This window comes from Electrophorus electricus, chromosome 4 (assembly GCF_013358815.1).
Source record: "Electrophorus electricus isolate fEleEle1 chromosome 4, fEleEle1.pri, whole genome shotgun sequence".
NCBI lineage: Eukaryota > Metazoa > Chordata > Actinopteri > Gymnotiformes > Gymnotidae > Electrophorus > Electrophorus electricus.
The window spans coordinates 24473755-24496106 of NC_049538.1; the positions used below are offsets into that span (position 1 = coordinate 24473755).

At 38.8% G+C, this 22352-nt stretch overlaps 3 protein-coding genes across 6 annotated transcripts; 1 reads left to right on the top strand and 2 right to left on the bottom strand.

Annotated features, from left to right (window-relative positions):
* Positions 1–354: 354 nt before the first annotated feature.
* On the bottom strand, positions 355–14608 carry dusp22a (dual specificity phosphatase 22a). 3 transcript variants are annotated; one of them, XM_026999608.2, is made up of 8 exons: positions 14287–14608; positions 12127–12160; positions 10886–10968; positions 10011–10060; positions 7131–7205; positions 6417–6588; positions 1725–1850; positions 1130–1198 (listed from the first exon to the last, which is right to left on the bottom strand). In XM_026999608.2, the coding sequence occupies exons 1-7, from the start codon at positions 14305–14307 to the stop codon at positions 1773–1775; spliced, it is 513 nt and encodes a 170-aa protein (XP_026855409.1). In that variant the 5' UTR covers positions 14308–14608; the 3' UTR covers positions 1130–1198; positions 1725–1772. The 3 variants fall into 3 exon arrangements, with proteins under 3 accessions (XP_026855408.1, XP_026855409.1, XP_035381705.1); XM_035525812.1 differs by lacking the exon at positions 1130–1198 and adding an exon at positions 1206–1587; XM_026999607.2 differs by lacking the exon at positions 1725–1850 and having other exon boundaries at positions 355–1198.
* An 840-nt stretch (positions 14609–15448) lies between these two features.
* LOC113570845 lies at positions 15449–17948 on the bottom strand. Its single transcript, XM_026999515.2, has 5 exons — positions 17903–17948; positions 17076–17152; positions 16110–16274; positions 15876–16007; positions 15449–15760 (listed from the first exon to the last, which is right to left on the bottom strand). The coding sequence occupies exons 2-5, from the start codon at positions 17149–17151 to the stop codon at positions 15624–15626; spliced, it is 510 nt and encodes a 169-aa protein (XP_026855316.1). The 5' UTR covers position 17152; positions 17903–17948; the 3' UTR covers positions 15449–15623.
* Positions 17949–18459: 511 nt separating this feature from the next.
* On the top strand, positions 18460–22280 carry emc8 (ER membrane protein complex subunit 8). Of its 2 annotated transcripts, XM_026999513.2 has the most exons (6): positions 18460–18632; positions 18932–19145; positions 19462–19538; positions 19631–19700; positions 19783–19877; positions 21012–22280. In XM_026999513.2, the coding sequence occupies exons 2-6, from the start codon at positions 18933–18935 to the stop codon at positions 21169–21171; spliced, it is 615 nt and encodes a 204-aa protein (XP_026855314.1). In that variant the 5' UTR covers positions 18460–18632; position 18932; the 3' UTR covers positions 21172–22280. The 2 variants fall into 2 exon arrangements, with proteins under 2 accessions (XP_026855314.1, XP_026855313.1); XM_026999512.2 differs by having other exon boundaries at positions 18460–19145.
* The last annotated feature ends 72 nt before the right edge of the window (positions 22281–22352 follow it).

Sequence of the window (22352 nt, forward strand, 5' to 3'; positions counted from 1 at the left end):
GCCAACCTGGAATCTAACCTGCATCCAGGAAGTTAAATATCATTTGGAAACTATGAAAAGCGGATCTTGGAGGGGAGGTCACATGCTTTTGGCCTGTTTCAGGATCTGAGTACAGGTTGAGGCTTCTTCTCATCTCTGAGGTGCACTCTTTACATGGACCTGGTGAAGGGGGACGCTCAGACTGGCATCCACCCGTTACGCGGCTCATTCCTCTATTATACATGGCCTTCTACACTCATGGACACCTGAAGTTTAGGCATGTACACCTGTAACCTTTCTTTTCACTCAGTGTTCATGATCTTGAAGGTTTAAGAAATAGCTACTGTAATTAAACAGAACTGGTCTTAGTGAGTTTCATAAATAGTGTTTAATAACAGAAGATTTGTGCAGCAAAAAAAAAAAAAAAAAAAATTTCATATAAAGTTCTGAGCCATTTACAGTACACTCTGGCATAGTTGTTTTTCACTTTAAATTAAACAATGGGTTTAATTGAGATTATTTCTTTATTTATGTCACACTGAATCACCAGCTATATGCACAAAAATATAAATTATAAAGAGTGGGAGAAAGAGAGAATTAATATGGTTTTTACAGTTCTAGAATAATACATTTTTCCTATGGCAGTCATACTGACTGAAACAGGCATTTGGGACCTCAAACAACTGATCAAGAAATCAATAAATTGATCAATCAACCGATCCATTAATTAATCAAACAAACAAAAAACAAAGAAAAAACTTTGTTATGAATTCAGTCATTAATCACCCAAAGTCAGCATACTGGCTTTCATAATGTAGTCTAACGTTTGACTGACAATGTTACATATAGAGGTTAAATTACGGAGGAATTCAGGCAAACCCGCTGAACGGCCTCAGTTAAGAGTCTGGGCACGCAGCATTGCTGAGCTCGGCTAGGCTTAATGTAGATTCATACGAGCAGCAACCGTCATGAGCTCGTAAGCCCTCTTAGTTGAAGTTGGCTCCACAAACAGGGCCTCCACTCATCTGTTGCAGCCTGAGCCGTTGTAACGGTGGTAGGGCGCAGAGCAGAGGCTGCTGGCCTGGTTCATCCAGTCCCGCTCGCCCCGTCTCCGCCTCTCTTGGGCCTGCTGCTCAGCATACCGGCCCAGCAAGGCTGCCACCTGCTCCTGGTCTTTGAACGGGCTGGATCGGTAGCTTGCTCGCAGCCAAGCGCGATACTGAGAGAGGGAGAGGAAGAGGGAAACGCGAACTCGGAGCTGATATTGAAAAGGTTTGAAATAAAGAAAAAAAGGGTTTAGCATCGGACTTAACCCTCTGTCATTGTGACGATCTGCAGGTGAATCAAAAAGCATTTAAAACAAACAAATAAACAACGACAACAACAAAACACTTTATAGTGTAGAAGTCTAATTCATTTTAAGGAAGCTGTAGTTTTCCCGACATCCAATACTAAAATACAACGCAGGTTAAATGCTAGGACACAGCATCACAGATGAATGAAGATCACAAACCCTATACAGTTTAACCGCAGCAGTTGACCACAAGAACATGGGCTGTTAAACTGTTTGTTCACTCTAACTCACCAGACCCAGTCCTACACTGGATACTTAGGTGGAAAGAAAGCAATAATTACATACTTTCACTTTCAATATCACTGTTATATTCTGCTAGAGGTTATGTACTAGATTTCTACACGCTGTTTCTGGAATCATTTTATAAAATATTATTAAAAATGTAAAATACCTGCTTATAAAATCAAATCACTCCACTGTGTGTGTAAATTGGGCTGAGTTACAGCAAGGGTTGTAAGTTGGCTGCGTAGGTTTTGGGGGTTTGGACAGGGTCATGGGAATCCCCCTCTATCAGGACCTGTTGGTGGGTGTGAGTTAGAGTGCGTTATGGGGGCAGAGCTTCCCGTTACTTTCCAAGCAGGCATTCTTTCCTGTACAGGATGACAATTATAAAAGCCGTTTCTTCATGCAGATTTAAAGATTTTTCTTCCAGTAAAGTATTTTTTTGCCTGGGCTCATCTTTTTTTGCTGAGCTCAAATTATGAATTTATTAATAAATATTTATTTTTAAGTCACCATAGCGTTTTCCCATTTAATTACATTTAAAATGTTATAGATCTATTGCGTTTTCACCCAGCCCTACATGACTTGATCTCTTTGTGCTCTGAAAGTGAAAAGACATAAATATAACTATAACTGTAAATATAATGTAAATATAATGTGTCTTTTTCATTATGCAAAACATAGCTGGTTAATATTACAGTTAAAGAATAATAATAGTCTGGGAAAGACTAAATACACTGTGGCAGTGAAAGAGCACAATTAAATTGCCCAGTGCTGGACATTCACGTCACATTCTGTGAGACAATCACAGTCACATCCATAAGCCTTCCTGAACATGTGAGCTTTATATGTCTGAAGTAATAGTGCCTTTGTAGTGCGAAAAATAGTGCGTTTAATCACTGTCCCTCACTCGCCTTTTTAAGGGCAATTACATTATTGTATGATTAAATATCACATGCAGTCAGGAGGTGCCTTAAGTCAGGGAGTCCTTGACAACACAGCAGACATACACCATGTTATGCAGACAGCAGTCTATAAATGAAATGTAATTAACTCACATATGGAAACATATATCAGCCACAGAGCAAAATATGGGCACAGGACAAAGCAGCAATGTGCAATAACTATAGCAAATAACTCATTCAGGTTGGTCAGGTTGCATTCAGGTTGGTCAGCAAAGCTGGTGTCCTGTATTTGGTGACATTATAAACGACAAGACATGACCTTGTCAGAAGCACCACAAGAAACAACTGCTGTTGAACTCACATCACCAACTTCCAGATTGAAGGGACAATCTATTGTTCATGACTGAAAGTAAGGCACACCGTGTAAACATGGCCAGCCATGGCATAAGGGGGGTTTACTTCCCTGAGCTTGGATTCAGAGATACCCCAGAGAGATTCAGTGAAGATGAACAGAATAAAAACTAGTTGAGTAACACTATTAATGAGAGAGAATATCCAATGCCTTAAGCAACAGGCAAAAGTAAGAACAAATCTGTAACATTTCTGTTATGTGAATCTTGAAGTTATTGCGTTTGTGGAGACTTCGCATCTACCTCATTTCGTACCCGCTGCTGGATTACTTCGGGAGAGGTAATACTAAGCAAACTGTACTGTTTACAGCAATCTCAGAATAATAAACACATACAAATTCATTGTCTATAATCATGGTTCATAGCTCAAGACCCCAAGTAGAATCAACACCTTTTTTTGTTCAGGACTTTGAAAAAACACTTTGTCAGAAGCCAGAAGCTTAGGAGAATCCATAAAGGATCAGGCAGCTAAACCCTGCGAAGGTTGTTTCTGTTCTAGTAAAAAAATGTAGACTAGACAAATCTAATCTCTTGAAAGTCCATCTCAAGTCCACCTGATCATCCTTTGCTGGATTGAAAGGAAGCCAAACCTGAAACCACACAACACAATCAAGAACTGAAATTGGCTATAGTACAGTCCTGACAAAACAAGAATGACTGTTGTCACTGTGCTTTTACCCAGTGTTATCTTTAATACTGCAAAACTGAAAATGACCTAATGCAAGGCTTCAAATCATCATCTTCCAAATGTCCGTGTCACATTCTTTGCAATATGTTATTTTAGACATTCCTGAAATTCTGTCCTGAGCTGTCAAAATGTGTCTGCAATATACAATAAAAACTATATGTAAAAATGAAACAGAAAGATTCCTGATTCAATATTAACCTAAGGGGTAGTTTTTATTTGATTTTTTTTTTTTTTTCTGACAAGATTCTGGCAAATGTGGCAGTCTCTGCAAAGTGACTCAAAAATAATAACTGAAAAAAATCAGGTATATCCACCAATATCCAGTGTACGATACAAAACCAAACAAATGAAAATCATCTCAGGTCCGGTCAGATCTATCTAGTTTGTTCTGCTCTTCAGAAAAAATTGATGTGAATGCCTTTATGGTCCAGAGACTCACAGACACTTTGTTTCAGTTCTCTTTCAGCCACCTTCAGCAAGAAGTTAAAAACTCTCTCACATGGAGAATGTCAGGACAGTCAACAAGTCCTGACATTTAAAAAGAGTGAGTGCACAGTCAGTCCACAGCTGACTGTCCTTCAAAATGTGCTGACTGCTCAAATATGTAGCTGTTAATGTCTTGAAGTTTAATGAATTCTCTATGGCAACACAATGTATCAAAAACCAGTAAAAAGTGCTATTACTCAGAGGATAAATTGCCTCTAAATGTGTTTAGAACAGTGTTTCGTTGTTTAGATGATCATATATTAGATGATTATACCTTATAGCAATGACTATAGCAATATAGCAATGTATTGGTCAGTTCTAGCTTCAAACAACTAAATAAATAAAACTGGAATAATTTTGAACACGTTTTGCAAATTTACTGAACAGCTACACTAAATATCCATTTGTTTCATATAAAATCTGTGTAATTTATTTGAGAGTAATCTGATATGTCACTTATCTTCTAAAAGGATAAGTGTGTCAATGGGAAAACAACAAACCTTTCTAAAAGGAAGCTAAATGCCTTGCAAACTACAGGTTCTTGCCTCCAGTGTTTAACACCCACATGACCTCATACAAGCTAAGAACAAAAGCTGTGTGTCTGGACAGGCAAGGTACTACTACTAGGAAACATGAGTCAAAGCTCCCTAAAGTCATTACTATGAGGTCTGGCCTTAAGCTCCAAGTAACATTTCAAAGCAAATATGTGCATATCTGGTGGGCTCCACTAATACGGGGAGTATTCTCACTGCGATCTAACAACTTTCAGAAAATGTTTTATTTGAAAGTTTACAAACTATTACAATTGCTTTGAGGACCCTTCTTCATCTATGTGTTTGCAACATGACAAAATCATGCGGCAAAATCTGTAAAAAAGTAAATCCCCATCAGGACCCATTAGTTCCTAAAAATCATAACCACAGCCATACCCAAGTATTTAATAATGCCAAAAAATACATATTTTAAACAGAAAAGTGAATGTTGCAATTCTCTGGCAATAATGACATCCACGTGATGAACAAGCCTGAGTTAATGCAATTTCAGCAAGTCCCCTGAGTTCCCCTTGCTCATTCGAGTGGGTCTGTTGCCCTGTGCACCTCCCCTGCAGGGTTAGGTGGATGCATGCAGCATGCTGGATTGTGGCAGCCAGCTGCACATACGTGTGAGCCTGTGTGAGAGGTGTCAACAGAGCCCCAACAAGAAAACCTCTCACACCTTCTCTAGGTCAATGTGTAAACTCATATAAATGAAACTTTCCATGTACAACATGAAAATGAAACAGAAATGGGCATGACAGAATGGACACTTATGGTATTTAGCTGATACTTTTATCCAAAGCAAGTTACAATTATGACAACTTAAGCAATTGAGGGTTAAGGGCCTTGCTCAGGGGCCCAACAGCAGCAACTTGGCAGTGGTGGGGCTTGAACCAGCAATCTTCCGATTACAAGTTAAGTACCTTAAACACTGAGCTACATGTATAGACCATGCACAGAAAATGTGTAGAATGCATAGAGCAATTCCACAGAATTCTACAGAATGCAGAAAGATAAGATTCTTCAGCTTACTCCATCCACCTTTTGTTTGCACTAGTATAGATCCTTTCTTCCTGATGGGTGGTGAGAACCATTGACCAGCACATCATTATGAAAGAAATGTATTTTCTGTATCAACACTTTCCTAGTATGGAGGCAAATCTCCATTGGAAGGAGCATCCACTCTTAATTACACTTTGGTTCCTGCCTTTGATTTTTAGAAGGAATATTTTTCCTGAAAGGTACAAGGTCATACTGTTTCCAGCACCCAGTTCCAGCTTGTTTCAACGACTGCATCACAGAGAGGCGTGACAGATAGTTGGACTGGAAGGTCTGCCTTTTGGCTTGTCCTACATTAGAGTTTAAGACAAATGTACCCGAGACAGAAATGTAAAGATAAAGTGAGTAAAAATGAACCTTGCTGCCATAGGTTGAAACAGGAAGAAGATAATGAGGAATTTTAAGCACATGTACAATTCTGCGATTTGTCATAGGACTCACAGAAACACAGATATGCATTTAGATTTTCTGTTACTTATTGCACTCTGATAATGTCTAATAAGATTCAGAGGTGTGGAGAGTTTACAGTTTGTGGTGAGGGGACAGTTCTAACTGATTAATGCTTTTCATGAAATGTATCTAGCCAAACATGGCATCCACGACATCCCCAATTACTGGAATGAAAACTTTTGTAAAAATCATCTATGCACTTTGCTTACCTAGATTATGAATAGTCTTTCTGAGTAAACGTTGAGTGAATGAATGAATAAATTAAAGAATGAAGACAATTACATTTCCAAACCATCTGAGGTGAAATCTAATTGGAGAGATGTGTACCTCAGAGAGCTGTGTCATCTGGAACTGCTGCAGTTGCTGCTGGAAGCCGTAGTTGGGGCCCACAAAGGAGCGTACTGCCTTTACCGCTGACAAACACTCCTCCCAGCCATGGGTGGTGACCGTCATCAGGTAGGCTACCACCACTGTTGTGCTGCGTGACACTCCAGCTAGACTGAAGTGTTAACAGGCCACAGATGTTAGGGTACCTTCGCTAGAAACAGATCAAACCTACTCAAGCAATCATCTATCCCTTCAGGTTAAAGCATAATTGACACACGACTCATGTTTCTGTCTAGACCATACAAACAGTTATAGGATTAAGCAATGATTAAAACATTATGTGGCTAAATCATTCTTCCAGTGAACTTGTTTTCCCCAGAAAACCCCTAATTGAGGGGACTTCCAAGACAAGGTGTGCTACTGATTTTGCCCAGAAGTTAGTATTAAATTGGAATGAGTAATAAATTATATTTATTCACTACAGCTGTGTTTGCATTGGCTTTTGATCATGTCTCTCCCTTTTAATCATCTTGACCTTTAATTGTAGACCAAGCATTTTTTTTTTTTTTTTTTTTTTTTAATACTACGATAATAAAACGTCTTTTTTTCCAGGAGTCCACAGCTTCTGTTTTGTCGGCTGTGGAGTGATACTGCCATTTGTCATTCGTTACGCATTGCAGTCTTTGGGTAACTTCCACGATCTCACCCACTCACCAGTGGACCAGACAAGAGCCTCCATTTAGCCGGCACTCATGGATAAAGCAGATGCACTCTTTAAAGTGCTGTAACCTGAAAAAAACACACAGTTTGGGGGGGGTTGAATGCTAATGAAAGTTCAGTTGCACTCTCAAGCAAAACAGAGTAAAATAATCTAAGAATTAAAAAAAAATGCAAATCATTATCCTAGAAATGACCAGAACATTTTCCTGGTAATTTTTTTTTTAAAAGCCATGAAGTTCAGAGAAAATCTATAGTACTACATGTACACAACCGAATTTTCTCCTCAAGGACAGTAACTGTTTTGCTTTACTTTAGTAAGGTATGCAGATTCTATGATAAACACTTGTTTATAATCCCTGGGCATTATTCATTATTTACGTTATTTATTTTTAGATTTTAAACTTTTTTTCAGGTATGAAATCTGTCAATGTTGCAAAACTCCATATGCAGGGCATCTGCCTCGAGAGTCTTTTTTCCCAAACAAGCAAAAAAAACCAAAACACTGCAGCAAAGCTACACTAGTCGGCTATGTTTCTCAGTTAAATGACACCATCAGCAATTTCTAATTTCCGGATTACATGTTACATTGGTTAGATGGTGCAGATTTTCTTTCATGTGGTCACAGAGACTGAAATGAGACCAAACCAGTCCAAAGCAATAGGAAACAAAAGAACCAGAGCTCCTGACGCTAACCCTCTAACCCTGACAGAAATGTGTGCTAGCCACACCAAGGTCACACTCCTAAGACAGCACACATACTGCAATATTGAAAAATAAGTGGTTCTGAATAAGAGTATCTGCCAAGTGTGGTAAATGTAATGGTAACAAAATACATATTTAGAAAGTTTTACATACCCACACTGTAAAATAGCTTGATATTGAAATACAATTCTAAATGTGTTAATACAATTAATACAATGCAATACAGTTAATACAATACAATTCTAAATTTGTTAATGTCTGGGGAAAAAAAATGTCCTTTTGCATGTTCTTGTACAGATTATCAGAAATACTATACTCAAAAACATTCATTTTATATCTAAAATGAGGAAGTGACAGTTGATCATGACAGCACATTACTCCTGAGCTGTAAAACTATTGCCATGAGTCAGCTCAAAAACGAAAAACAATTTTCCTCCCAAACCTTTTCAGGACCTCAGAAAATGATACTTCATGGTGTTGATAATACTATGTGTTATGACAAATACAAGCAAAATATAACAGGACAGAAATGCATCCAAACAACACCTCAATGAGCTCTCGAACATACTGCATTAAATAAAAATAAAAATGCAGTGTAACTGAACACTAGAGAACTTGAGCAGAAACGTTTCCATAGCACGTCATTTTTGACTGCTGGATGTGCATGGTCATTATCTTAAGAAAGGCCATGCTGGGGTGATGAAACAAGCAGATTGACCGTTATCCTTCTTTTTGTAGCCGTGGGATTGTGACAGCAGAGCTGTGAATAGGCCTGCTGGCCTGGGCGGCTTCCTTCCTCCTGCTGGGTTGCAACAGTGGGCCGTAGCCCCCCAGGAACCCTCACGACACTCATCCACCACTAACTCTAATCATCTGGAATTATGGGCATCATTTCTCCAAACATGCACCATGTAATTGTTTCTAGAAATGAGAATGGGAATGCAAAACTGGAAGAAAGAGTCAACTGTTTTTAGCGCCCAGACAATAGTACTGCAAGTGATTTTTAAGATGGCTTGTTCTTTATCAGCTCTGCAGGCCCATGGCAAACCGTGAGCTGCTGTGTCCATAGAATCGTTTGAGCCGTAGCCAGGAATTCCTTCAAAAAGAAACTGATCCTAAACATACACCTTTCAATTCTCCAGAAAAATGATTTAGAGGTTTATTTTTTCAGGTACAGACCCTGAGCAACAAAGAACAGTCTTTAATCGTTCTGTTGGAAACCAATGAGAGTTTGTATGCAGGAGGAGGTGTTGGTGTAAATGTGGTCAGTGAGTCAGAGACAGACACCCCATCTAGCACTGTGCTGTTGCTTCATGGAGATAGACTCAGCTTGGTGGTCACTTTCTCAACCTGCACCAGAAGGCTGAGACTGACATGTTACCATATATTTATGCATTTATTTATGTATTTCCGTGTATTTATAGTGAAATTCATCTCCAAAATATGCTCCACCTTAAACCTACAATAACACTTCTTTATTTCACTCTCGTTGCAGTAAGAGAGCCAGAGCGAGACACTACAAATAAGCAGCAGCCCAGTAAAGAAAGAGCAAAACTGACTATGGTTATGTGTAAACTCCCCGCGGCACTGACAGATAACACAACTCTTAAAAAAAACCCTTTCTCTCTTGGTTTATAAATTACTACTGACAGTGCTCAAACTGCAAAACTAGACTATAAAGTTCAGTTAGTTATTAATCACCTATGTATTCAGTTTTGCATTGTGCTATCCACAAATTACATGAGCTATGCTTTTGTGTGCTAACAGAAAATCATGGACAGTACGATATCAGTACACTGTGATACTGTCTACCAGAAACTAACAACCTTTGGTTTTGGATGCTATCGGGTATTTGCTACAGCTGACATAAAGGTTTCTGTTCAAATAATTCTTACAAATTATAGATATTACTGTTTTGTTTTCTGTGTGTGTAAATAATATAGGTTGTCCTTTCATATTTACATAAGCTTAAAATGCAATCATTAAAACACAATGTTTTCTTTTGTTCTGATTTTTTTAAATACACCGCTGTCCATAAGTAGCCAGACCCAGAGTGGCTGGTCATACGGAGTGCTGTCTCTGCAGATCTCACCAGACTGCTGATTTTTCATTTGCTAAAGTTTTTTTGTCAGGGTGTGTGAGCACGCTAATTTGAGCGCATGCATCACTCACAAGTTCTGATTGGAGGCGTCCGCTGCATGAATGCAAAGGTAGGTCATGTCCTGAAAGAGAAAAGCACAATCAGAAATCTGTGCAGAGAACATCATCTCAATCATTAATCTTTTCTAGATTCTCTTCAAGAACTTTTTTTTTCCTTCACACAAATGGAGCTGTTTGAAGTGGTGTGAAATCTGGATTTTATTAAAGATACATGCTGCCTGATGGTTGGACATTTGTTAGGTTTTTTGAACACTAAACAGCACTTCACTTTGAAAATCAGAAATCTGAGATTTCAGTATGAGACATCACTGCCCCCATGTGGTCAACTTTACTAGTAGTTGGTTATACTAGTTCATTATCTTCTGAATACTAATGTTAAGGTCATTTTATGCTGTTTATATGTAGTTACACTATAAAATATCTATTTTTTTCATTTACAGTCAGCTGTCTAATCCATGTGGCATAGTACCAGCTTCTTTCTGTACCAGGTCCATCATAAAACTCAAGTTGAAAAGGATATAAAGGATTTTGTATGCACGTTTGTTGCCACCTCGGTTGTTGACTGCAGAACTAAGTTTTGGTCTAAACATTTTGGTCACAATTTTGAAATACAGGAAATGAATAGAAATTGCAAATGCAGCAGCTCTGTGTGGGTGTCTGGTGGTTGAGAGTATGCATACTACAACTATAAATTTCCCTGACACATTCATGGCTAGTCAAAATGGTAGGCACTGACATAACTAAAATGACCTAAAATGTGAGCAGGCCCCCCCGTCCAAAGAATGTCCTATTCTGATGTCATGACAGAGGAAAAGTGGAAATGCATAACTTCTCTCCACCCTCCCACTCTCTCCACTCACAGAGAAGCCCTTGAAAGGATGCGTTACCTCCAGTACAGGCTTGGCATTGTTGTACACAGAGAGGATGTGGGTTATTCCATTCTGGGACAGACTTTCTCTGTTCTCAGAGTCTGTGGAGACAAACATTTGATGGCAAAACTGTGACAAAACTGCTTTTTTGAATGGAATTCGTTTCTCTTGATTTAGCACTGTGGCAATGAAGGTGTGGTTCAGGCAATTCAGATACAGCTGAGACATATAGAATGCCTTTGAAAACATTGATTCTGACTGCTTTATCCAGATGCACCTTAAGGTGCTGACCACCTTAAAAGTTGCTCGACCTGATGTCAGACTGTAAAGTGAACCTCACTGGACACATGCACCTGATATACGCATGAGCAAATGCAAATGACATCATTTGAGTGACAGTTGTTCAGTGTCACTCAAATACAGTCTAGCACAGAAGAGCTGTGAGAGCCAATAGTCACATTACACCACCACCCCCAACACTGTAGCAGCTTGTGGATGAATAGGAGAGGAATTCAAAGTTACTGGAATTTAAAGAGAGTAACTCTGAGTTATTATTTATTGCTTTGAATATTCATATCTTTAAATTCTTGTTAAGAAGATGCGCAGATGGTGTGTGGGTTGGTAGTTAGGCTGTCCATAGAATCGATGCTGATGTTGGTATATCTTTGAAACATTTTTTTCATTCGATTATAATGCAGGATGCCAATCTACATCTCATCTTGGATGGAGAGTGTCATTAAGACATTTTCCAGCGGTCTGTTTTTAGTTGCTAAGTAGCACTCAGAAATACAGCAGGGCAAACAAAGTAATGGCTATAAATAGAATCTAGAATATTCCATGCCCGTTACGCGCATCAACTGAACGTTTTCAGTAAGGGATGAGCATCCACTCCATGCTCCAGGTAACATGGATTTGACATTATAAGAAAAATAAATCAAAGAACATCCATGCACAGTAAATCAAAATATCATACTGAAATATGTCATATTGCTTAAAGAACTGCTTTCGAACAAAAAATCCAACCAGCTAATATACTGCTGCCATAGTGCTGATACTGTGGAGGGCCAGAACTGCCCAGAATGAAATGGATGGAAAACATTAAATATTCACGAATGGCGTTTTTATGTTTTCATGTTAATCGTTCTTTATAAATAGATCTAGGTAAAACTGAGGAGAGAAGAACGCGCAGAGGAAGACAGAGAAGAGGGTAACGCTGCCATATGTTGCTTGATATACTGGAGAAAGAAAGCAGTGCTTACCTCTTATATTCCCTAAATAGAGACCATCAACAACCTATGCAAAAGAAAGAAGAGCACAGGAAAGAAAGTGGGCATTCATTCAGGTCTGCCTTCACTGTGACTCAGGCGATGAAAACTATCTGAAAGTATCCCAAGTATCCCAAGATCTTTGTGTTATGCTTGTGAGAGGTACATAAATAAATAAATATAAACACACGGCATTGGCCTGGATCAGGTAGTCATAGCATCTTAGCGGAGTCAGTAAAATACAAACGCCGAGGAAAAGCTGTTCGAGCAGATGGTTTCGCACGTGGACAGGTCATGCACCGCCCGGTCAAGCTAACCATAGCAGTTTACTTTAGCAGTTCGCGCTTTAGCAGTTCGCGCTCAAGCCATCCAAGCTTTAAATCTGAATGCGCCTTTAAGCAATATATTACCGTATTTCGCCGCCCACCGCAAACAAAACGCTCCCTAAGCATAGAGAAACGGAGACTTCCACATTTTTTGAACACCTTTAGATTAGACATGCACTTTTACAAAATGTGTAAGTACAAAATAAACCAATAATTAATAAATGTCAAACTATAAACTCACAACACTAAAACAAACTTAAAAACAGGTAAATGTGGAAACCTTATAAGAAAGGTGTCTATATTGTATGAAGATATGCTGCCGCATGAAAGTACATATTACCTTTATGCAAATTCATATTCACATGGCCTAATTTTGGATATTTCTGTCTCAAAGATCTTCTATAATGCCAAGACAATTCCATTGTCACCCAAGAATGTGCAAGTATGGCCAGATTATACTTTGTTCTGAATGTGAAAATATGACCAGATTATACTTTGTTCTGACATAATTTGTTCATAAATCCATCTAAAATTCTTAACATTGATAATGGGGCTTAGAAATAGTATGGTTAGCTATTTCTCAAAATTTTCCCATATTGCTAAAAAAATTCCACTACTAATTCTGAGAAATGGCTAACTTCTCTGGCCTACTTTCTCTGTATAAAATGGGCATTTAAATATCATTAAAGATACAAGGATTCAATATGAACTTGTAAAAACATGGCCCATCACTCTTGACTGGTGTGATAACCAAAATCATCACATATGAAATATATTAATTATACTAAAGTTCATTTGATTTTAATTTGGTTTTATGAGCAAACAGTACAGTATAATCAGCCCAAACCCACACTGGTGACAGCCAAGGGTTACCACTCTTATGTGGTAGTGGAATTATTTTGGCATTATGGGAAATTTTTGAGAAATAGATATCCAAAATGAGTACATTAAGTCACCTAAAGGCAGTATGATTTTAATATGGACTTTAAAAAAAATGGTAGAGCAGAATCTGTCCAGCTTTACACTGGTGACAGCCAAGGGCTACCATTCTTATGAGACAGTGAATGGTTTTGGCATGATGGGCGATTTCTGAGTAATAGATCACCCATACTGTCTCTAAGCCCCATTAACAATATTAGAACTTTAATATGTTTTTTGAACAAATTACAGTAGAATCTGCCCAAACCTGCAGCTGTGATTGACCAAGACTACCACTCTTGGGTGGTAGAGGAATTGCTTAGGAATTATGGAACAATTCAGATACGCGGGTAATTATACGTTCTCTGTATGAAATGGATGTTTAAGCACCATCATAGATACAAGTATTTCAATATGTATTTATAAAAACTTGTACAGTAGAATCTTTTCAAACTTGATCTGGTGATAGCCAAGGGTCACCACGCAGCTGGCAGCCCTGGAGTTCCCTCTGCTCTCTGCATATATGCAATACTGCACTAGCGATAACCCGTTTCAGCTGGCAGTCAAACCCGAGGATAAACCCGTGATAAACACTAAATAGGAACAGCATTTTGAACGGTGCTCTTAAACACGAAAGTCTCCGTTTCTCCGCTTCGGACGTTTTTGTGTAAAGTGCGCGGAGAAACACCGTAATATCTGGCATATAGGCGCATTTCAATTTAAAGCGCGGAGAGCTTGACCGCGGTAGCCTACCGAGCTGTCGATGTTTTCCCACCGTTGTGCAAACATGGCTTGAGCTTGCAAAGCAGCGTACACTTAGCCTACTTACACCTATACTCCGATAGCAAACAGCTAGCAGTTGCAGTCATTTCTATGCATGGCCGTCTCGAAACAGTTATATCGAAATTACCTTATTCATTCCGTTGCCCATGATTTTGGTAAAGGATTTTTTTTACATAGACTATTCTTGATGTTGACGTTCTTACTATGGTTCACATAAAGGCTCTCTCTACGCTAAAGGCGGCGAAAGGACACGGACTTTCGTCCTCGGACATCTGATCAGAGGATACAACTGTTTGGAAAAGCTGCACTACAGATTTAAATTGACGGTCCCGGTTATTCCCAAGAAGCCGACAGCCTTATTTAACCAGAAACTGCCACTCACTGCCACCCACGCCTCGGTCCTGCGAAATAATAAGAGCGCCTATATTACAGCGCTTCCGGACTTCTTAAATTATTGTATTGAGCGGATATTACTGCAACATGAACTTCGTGACATCACAGCGGGACATAATTTTTTAACTCTTTAAACCCAGGGATTTAAACCATTTAACACATTCGATCAAAGCGCGTTTCTGGCACAAATAGCCGACGGAAATTTAAACGTAAGCATGCTTAACTATCTGAAGAAAAGTCTATCGTTATATTCTCACAGCATCCTTATGTGAAGGAACAAATTCGCATCTGCATTGTTGCAGCCAGGTTGGATTAACATTCCTGATTATTGCTCATCTTAAATCTTTACTAGGAGTTTGAATAAGATTTAGATTTAAGCGCTACTAGGTCAACTGAAATTGCATATTTTGCCAATTTACCATCAAGAATGTCCTGAGTTCTAACATGCAATATGAATAGTTATGGTAAGACTGTTATATGGCGACCTACAGCAGTGTTGCCTGAGAAGGGTGTTACCCCTCTATTCAGCCAGTCAGCTCTCCCGTAGCAATAAACTAACCACTATGAAGATAAACACAATTAGCATGAAAAAAGGCTTTAAATTCTAAAAGTACACCTGTTTATAATAAATTAGCTAAGTTTATATTGCAAACAGTAGCATCTAATATTTCAATTTCAAACTTAAATGGCACCTGTTTCAGGTCTGATATGTTATATGGAAAAGCACAATTATGATTTTGAGCACTCAGTATTAGGTGAGCAATTCATAACAACCTCTTCACTGTAAACTTATGTTGCATGTAATATTTCAGATTGGTCAAATTAAAAATGTAAACCAAATAAATAACACTAATTGCTAAGTGAGCCCTTAACAGTGTAAAAGCAGACAATACTGGCAGATTTCAGGCCTTTATTTTCTTTATGATACACAATAACCTTAAGAGGAAGTGGTCTTCCAAAACGTATTCACTGAGGTATCAAGGACAAGTCAAAAACACATTTTACCAATTATGCGCTTTTGCGATTAGAGGAGTTGTGTTATGTGGTCCAGTGACTAACATAAATGTGAATTTACTTCTTCCAGGTTTTGTTCTCATAGTCCCATTTGGCTGAAAACCCCTCTACAGGGTTGATTCTCATGTCCAGCATTCTCTGAAGCTCTTGTTGCTTATATTCAGGGTCAAAGGTGTGAGGAACATCTCCATAAACTGCAAGATGAAAACAGTGAAAGAATTATGCCTGCAATTTTAGAACTAAACAGTAGTGCTGTTTAGCATTAGATTGGGGATAGGCAGTAAATCCATGCATGAGAAGAACACATACCGTATTTCCTCTGCCACAGCACAACAAGGCCCGTGATGCCAATAAAGAACAGTAATCCACCAAACACAGACTTCCACTCCCCTGTACCTTTGTTCATTTCAGCAAAGCTGTCCTTGAAGCTGATGCGGTACACTATAACAAAAAGATAACATTTGAAGTGAAAGTATACAAGGTCTGTGTTTAATTTGTGTACAACAGTGGCCATCTTATAAAACGCCTTCCAGTGATACATACGTGCAACTTTCTCTTCATTGGACAATGCAGTCCAGGAGCCCTTCTCCTTCTCTTTAAGGGACTTCTGTGCTGCACTCAGGTCCGTGACATATTTGACCTCAGGAAGTGGAATCTCCCGTCGGTCAAAATAGGCTGGGAGTGAGTAGTCCTCAACCTTGGCAACGCCTGAGAGACAGAATAAAATGTCTGTGAAATAAAACACCATCATTCCCCACAGACGCTTTAAATTGTGCGTGTTCATTGATGGCTCTAATCAAAGTGCTTGTATATTTTCTTCATTTCCCTCCGGTGATGAAACTACATTTTCCCCTCATTGTTAAATCCATTAATTAGGGTGTGTGCTGTTATGCATGACCTGTTTATGATCTTATTCACTTCAGTGCTGTTGCTTCTAAACACTGTATTCAGTCCTCTGTGTTTATCTGCATGTGGCTTGATGAGCAATTTAAATATTAACATATTAAACAGAACGTTAACTTATTTAACAGATAACGAAGGAACAGCCTAGTACAACTGACCGTCAACATCAATATTATATTGTTGATCTCTCAACTGACTGATATTCTTTGCATTAGCCAGTGTGAACTAAGATGTAAGATTTATCCCAGTTCTGTGTTAGAGCATGAAGAAATCTTAGTATGTAAGTACGGCTTAATGCTTGTTGATTACATGGTCATACACGCAGGATACGTTTGGAAGTAAGCAGCTACAGGAGAAACATGAGCAAGCCTAATGTTTTTTGACAGGGGAACTATTTAAAAGGGAAGGTAAGAGCAATTTTCTGAGGAACGTTTATCCAAATACCATTATATCCAAATACCAAGGCAAAATCAATAATCATAGCTTCATTTTATCATGCTTTCCTGAAGATCAATTTAGATTTTGATGCCACATAGCAACTACGACCTTATGAATTATTCTTGTGATATTATATTGTACATGTTGGCTGTTTGTATTAAAACTTACCATGCGCACCCCGCACGCACAATGACGTTGCCAATGCTCGTTTTCCAACAAGACTAAACGCTCTGTTCGCCAACATCCTGTAAAGAAACACGATTAAAAAGCTCACGCAACTAGTCTCTTCGAAAGAGCAATGTCACTTTTCTCCTGCACTTTACATGTCAGTGCACAAACATTTTACATGTCAGTGCACATTGAGCCAACACAATTCGACTGGCCCCAAATTATTGCAGCATGAAAACGTAATTAAAAAAAACTTTTAGTATGCGTTTCTGTTGTAAAACATCTAATGCAACCGCAAATTAATCGGTTTTAAGACAAGTTCTACACCTAACCTACACGTCCTCCACAAAAGCGCTAAACAGCTACGGCTGTGCTAACCTAGCGTTAGCATACAAAGCCAAACGGCAGTCGGTAGAAAGGATATTGGCCAGAGGAACCCGTAACAAGGTCACATCTGAATTGAGCTCAAGAAACAAGCAAACCCCTTTTATACCGTACCCCTGCCGACAACCTGCCTTAGCCTGGACCGCACAGCTACTCAAACTCGCTGTATACTGAAAGCGTCCTTCATTAATTCAGTACATTTACCCGCTACCATACAAGCTAAACAGCTAGCTCGCTTTGTTGAACGGAAGAACCAACGCGGCGACCCGCCGTCATCCTCTCAATGTCACAACCAACCTTTGCAACCGTTTAACTTAGGCATAGCTAATTAAACAGGAAATACAATGGCCGTAATAATATGTTTTAATAACATTACATTTAAATATGACTAACTGTGCACGACCAAAGTAAACCGCTAATGCAAAATTCTCACAGATACCTACCTCTACGCCCTCGAGCTCCGATCGCAAAGGATGTAGGAAATAAAATCTGCACCGGAAAAACGATATGCGTGGGCATTATGGGTAAATAATAAAATAAAGGTTTTAAAAACAAGTGCATTCTAGTTATTAGCCATATAATCACATACGTTAAAATATATCATAGACATATATGACATATATAAAAGTATTAAATAAATATTGAATAGTGTAAATGCATTAGCTGAATACATTTTATTTCCACAGTATTTTACGACAATTCCGGACCTTGAAATCTGCTCACACGGACGTCCATTGTGGCTCAGCAATTTTAATAAAATAATCATACAAATAAAGTGTAAATAAATAAACAAGATAACGAACTGTATTTGCTTTCTGTAAATAAAGACTGCATTCTGTGACGTCCCAAACTGGACGTTTTTGGCATAAGAAAGCTGAAGCGGTCGAAAGACCACTTTTATTGGCGTGATTAAACGAAAGGGTTAGTGATCATTTAATTAATATTAGTGGTTATTTCTTCTTCGTTTTAGACTTTCGGAACGAGCATGTCCTACCTCCACCTAATCAAAATATCTTTTGGCTCGCAGATGAACGCAAAAGGTCAACGTCCACCAAACCCATGGAGCCGAAATGGCGGTCATTGCACACGTCGCAAACGTCTACAGCTTTACGTTACCGGCGCACAGGGCAGCAACCTCCAAGAACACGCACGGAGCATATGATTAGGAAGAAGGTACTTTAACCACCAGCTCGAAAAGCGTTTTAATGCTACTAGTAGCCTATGCAGTTGGTCTGATCTGGAGAAGAAGACACTGAAACAAACAAACAAACAAAAAAATCCAAAAGTGGTACTTTGTCGATCGAATACACTGTGTTTGGAAAGTGGGCATGAAATTGCAAAGATAGCTAACCTGACCTGACCTAGCCTAGCCTGCTAGCCATCCTGCCGAGACGTTTTGCTGAACTATATTTAACAGCAGCCACATATTGCACACTTGTATGCTGATCGCGTTGGCCTTGCTCTCTCGTAAGCATGCCGTTTAAACTGACGACGCAGGCGTATTGCAAGATGTTACTGCACGCCGCGAAGTATCCCCACTGCGCCGTCAATGGGCTGCTTGTGGCCGAGCGGCAGAAGGATAAGAGGAGAGACGGCCCCGCCGCTCCGCCGCTCTGCGTGGACTGTGTGCCCCTGTTCCACGGTACTCTGGCGCTGGCCCCGATGCTGGAGGTGGCGCTCACACTGGTAAGGCTGGATAGGGGTATTTTCTGAGTGCAACTTGAGGGTTAAGGGCCTTGCTCAGGGGCCCAACAGTGGCAGTGGTGGGGCTTGAACCAACAACCTGCTGATTACAAGTCAAGTACCTTAACCACTATCTTATATTTGCATCTTTTTCATGTTTCGAGAGATGTTCTGCTTGTTGAATACTTTTAAGTATGTTTAAATTGTGTGACCCACTTTGGCCCACTTTTACATTGACAACATAACATCACGCTTGCGTGATCATTATACTTAACTGTTAAAGAGTCAAAGTCAGTATTTTTTGCCACTTTCTTCCCAGATTGATACATGGTGTAAAGAAAACAAGTATGTTATAGCTGGGTACTATCAAGCCAATGAGCGTACGAAGGAATCAAGGTAACGTTGCCCTCTTCTTGTTTTTTGTGGTTACCTGTGACACTTGCGCTTTTGTCATGCTGTGATAATATTTGTGTCTAAACCTTTCACAGACCAAATCAGGTTGCTGAAAAGGTAGCTGCTAGGATTTTGGAAAACTTTAGTGAAGCAGCAATGATAATAGTAAGTTGCTGGAAGTTTCATAAGCCTAATGTAAATATCACTAAAATGCAGGTGATGGATTAAATTGCTTTGTGTACTTCAGTTGGACAACAGCAGGTTTACGATGGGATGCTTCACACCCACCATTTCCATCTATGACCACCTTGATAATAAGTGGAAGTGCAGAGACCCAAGCATGTGAGTACCTTTCATTTCCAGTGGGGTTTAAAAAAGGGAGTTTTAAAAACAAGTTATTGAGGTTTCAAACAAATGAGAGGTTATGTTATGCATTCAATAAAATATGTATTGCAGATTGCGTAAGTTATATATAACCATATACCAAATGTCTGATGAGAACTGGATAATTTTGTCATTCCATTTGACAACACTGAATGGGCTTACTGGTCCAAATGGAAAAAAAAAAATTGATATGATATTTTTTTGTTTTGTGTACTTAAATTTAGGATTTCATTTTGATTCATTCTCTAGATGGCTTTCATTTGTACAGTGACCTTGTAGCCGGGTCCTTAGACTCCAGTTCTGGCTTGGCCCGTTGTTTGCCAAGCTGACTCAGGAGGGATGGATCAGGGAAAACTCTAGACTGTGTAGTGCTACGGCCCTCCCGAGTCTGATTGGGAGAACAGACCTTAACGATAGATATCTTATAAGAACTAAAATAAATATAGCGTCTTACCATAACTCAGTGCGTGCAGTGATCATATACGAAACACATCAGGTAAAGTTTTGCCTGAAGTTGATTAAAAAACAAACACAAATTGACTTACTATTTGTTTTGATTTGATTTGTTTTTTAGGCATAATTTAAAAATGTCTCAAAATGTCTCAAAAGAGCAAGACCTGCTGCCCTGAACATGTGCTAAAAGTACTACTTGGTGGAAAAAATATGAAAGTACATGGTTACATAGGGGACAGAATGCAGGTTTATTGTGTAGGATTAAAGACACAGGCAGGTTTGTAAAGTCTAATATTTTATATTGCTGTTCTTTAAGTCATTCTCTTGTAGGATCTTGTGAATTATTTTTTGGATTGAAAAACTGACTGTTTTTAAAAACTCATTGCTGCTTTACTGTTGGCACCAACATTTGTCTCTGCTTGGACGAGACACTGGGAAAACTAAATATGGAAAGCTGGATGGGTAAAAATGAAATACAGGAAGATTAACGACTATAGCTCACTTGCCAGCTACCCCACGGTCATGGGTTTGACCCCCAGGGAGAAAACTGCCCTAATGAGAAATACGAGTTGCTCTGGATAAGAGTGTTTGCCAAATTCCATGAATGTCAATGGTGATCAATCTAAAACTGCATTGCAGGGACTTATTTGAGGACTGGCTGGAAGCTCAGAAGATCGCGTCGGCTCTGCTGGAGAGCAGATCCTATGAAAACCTCATAGACTTTGACAACCACCTGGACGACCTCAGGAACGACTGGACAAATCCAGAAATCAACAAATCTGTCTTGCATTTATGCTGAACTCATCCAAGGGGTCTCTACCTGACCAAGCCATCGATGCCAAAATGGGTTACTTATTGCTACTGTGTTCAGTCCCATAGAAAAGATTACACTCAGTGGTGGGGGGAAAAAAACGCGAAGGTTAAATTACTTCTAAAGGGTGAGCAGGACGTTGGTACAACACAAGTTAATACAGACTTGAGATGGTGGACCGTTATGGTGTGAACTTCTCATTTTTTAACCTGTGGTCAGGCACCAATTTGTATGCATCCATTTGATAAAGAACCTTATTATGTTTCAGTTTTATTGGAAGGAACTTATCAACAAACTGTTGATATGTCTTAATAATTATTGTTGTTATGATTTCAACACGCATTTCACCCTACTGTTAATTTCATTATTGGTTTCGGAACATTCAGGTTCAACACAGATTTCACAAGCTTTGGTTTTTGTCTAATGAGGACATTACCTTGCAAAATAGACTGGGAATGTTAGTTTCTGTTCAGAGTGAAATCTTAAAATCAATATTCCAGTGGAATTTTACACTGAGAAAAGAATGGAAATGGCATTGTAGTACATGTTCCCTGTTTATTGACATGACTGGCGTTTAATGGTATGATTTAAACAGTTCAACTGGTTTGTTATTAGATGGTTATTTATCGTGTGAAGACTTTCTTGCTGAATTTATAAGGGTATTTGCTTGGAGGACACATTTTAGGATCCATTCACAATACAGCTGAAAATAGTAAAGGATGATATTGGTGGTTTTAACTTAATTGCTTCTACTGTTTGTTTTCTCTGAGTTATTGTAGCCATACAGAGATAATAAATAATGCTTCACAGGTAATGAAAATAAAAGGTGTTTCTTATTTCACACACTTTTTATATATATGTACACTTCTTTATTAAAAATTTAGGTCTTAATATATTAACCCATTTTTAATGCTCAACCAAATGTTTTAGTTGATTAAAGTACAGTTACTGTGTCAAAAAAAAAATGCGTTCTTTTAATTTTGTATAGTTAGGTTATGACTGCTAAGAACATTGAAATTTGCTTGTAATGATCTCTTGACATGGCGATTGATAAAAATACATTTTGTAAAACTAATAATAAAATGTTTTGAAACATTTGTACTTAGCTTTGTATTTATTATATTGGTAAATAATTTATCGCTGCACATTACGCATTCGATATTCATTCG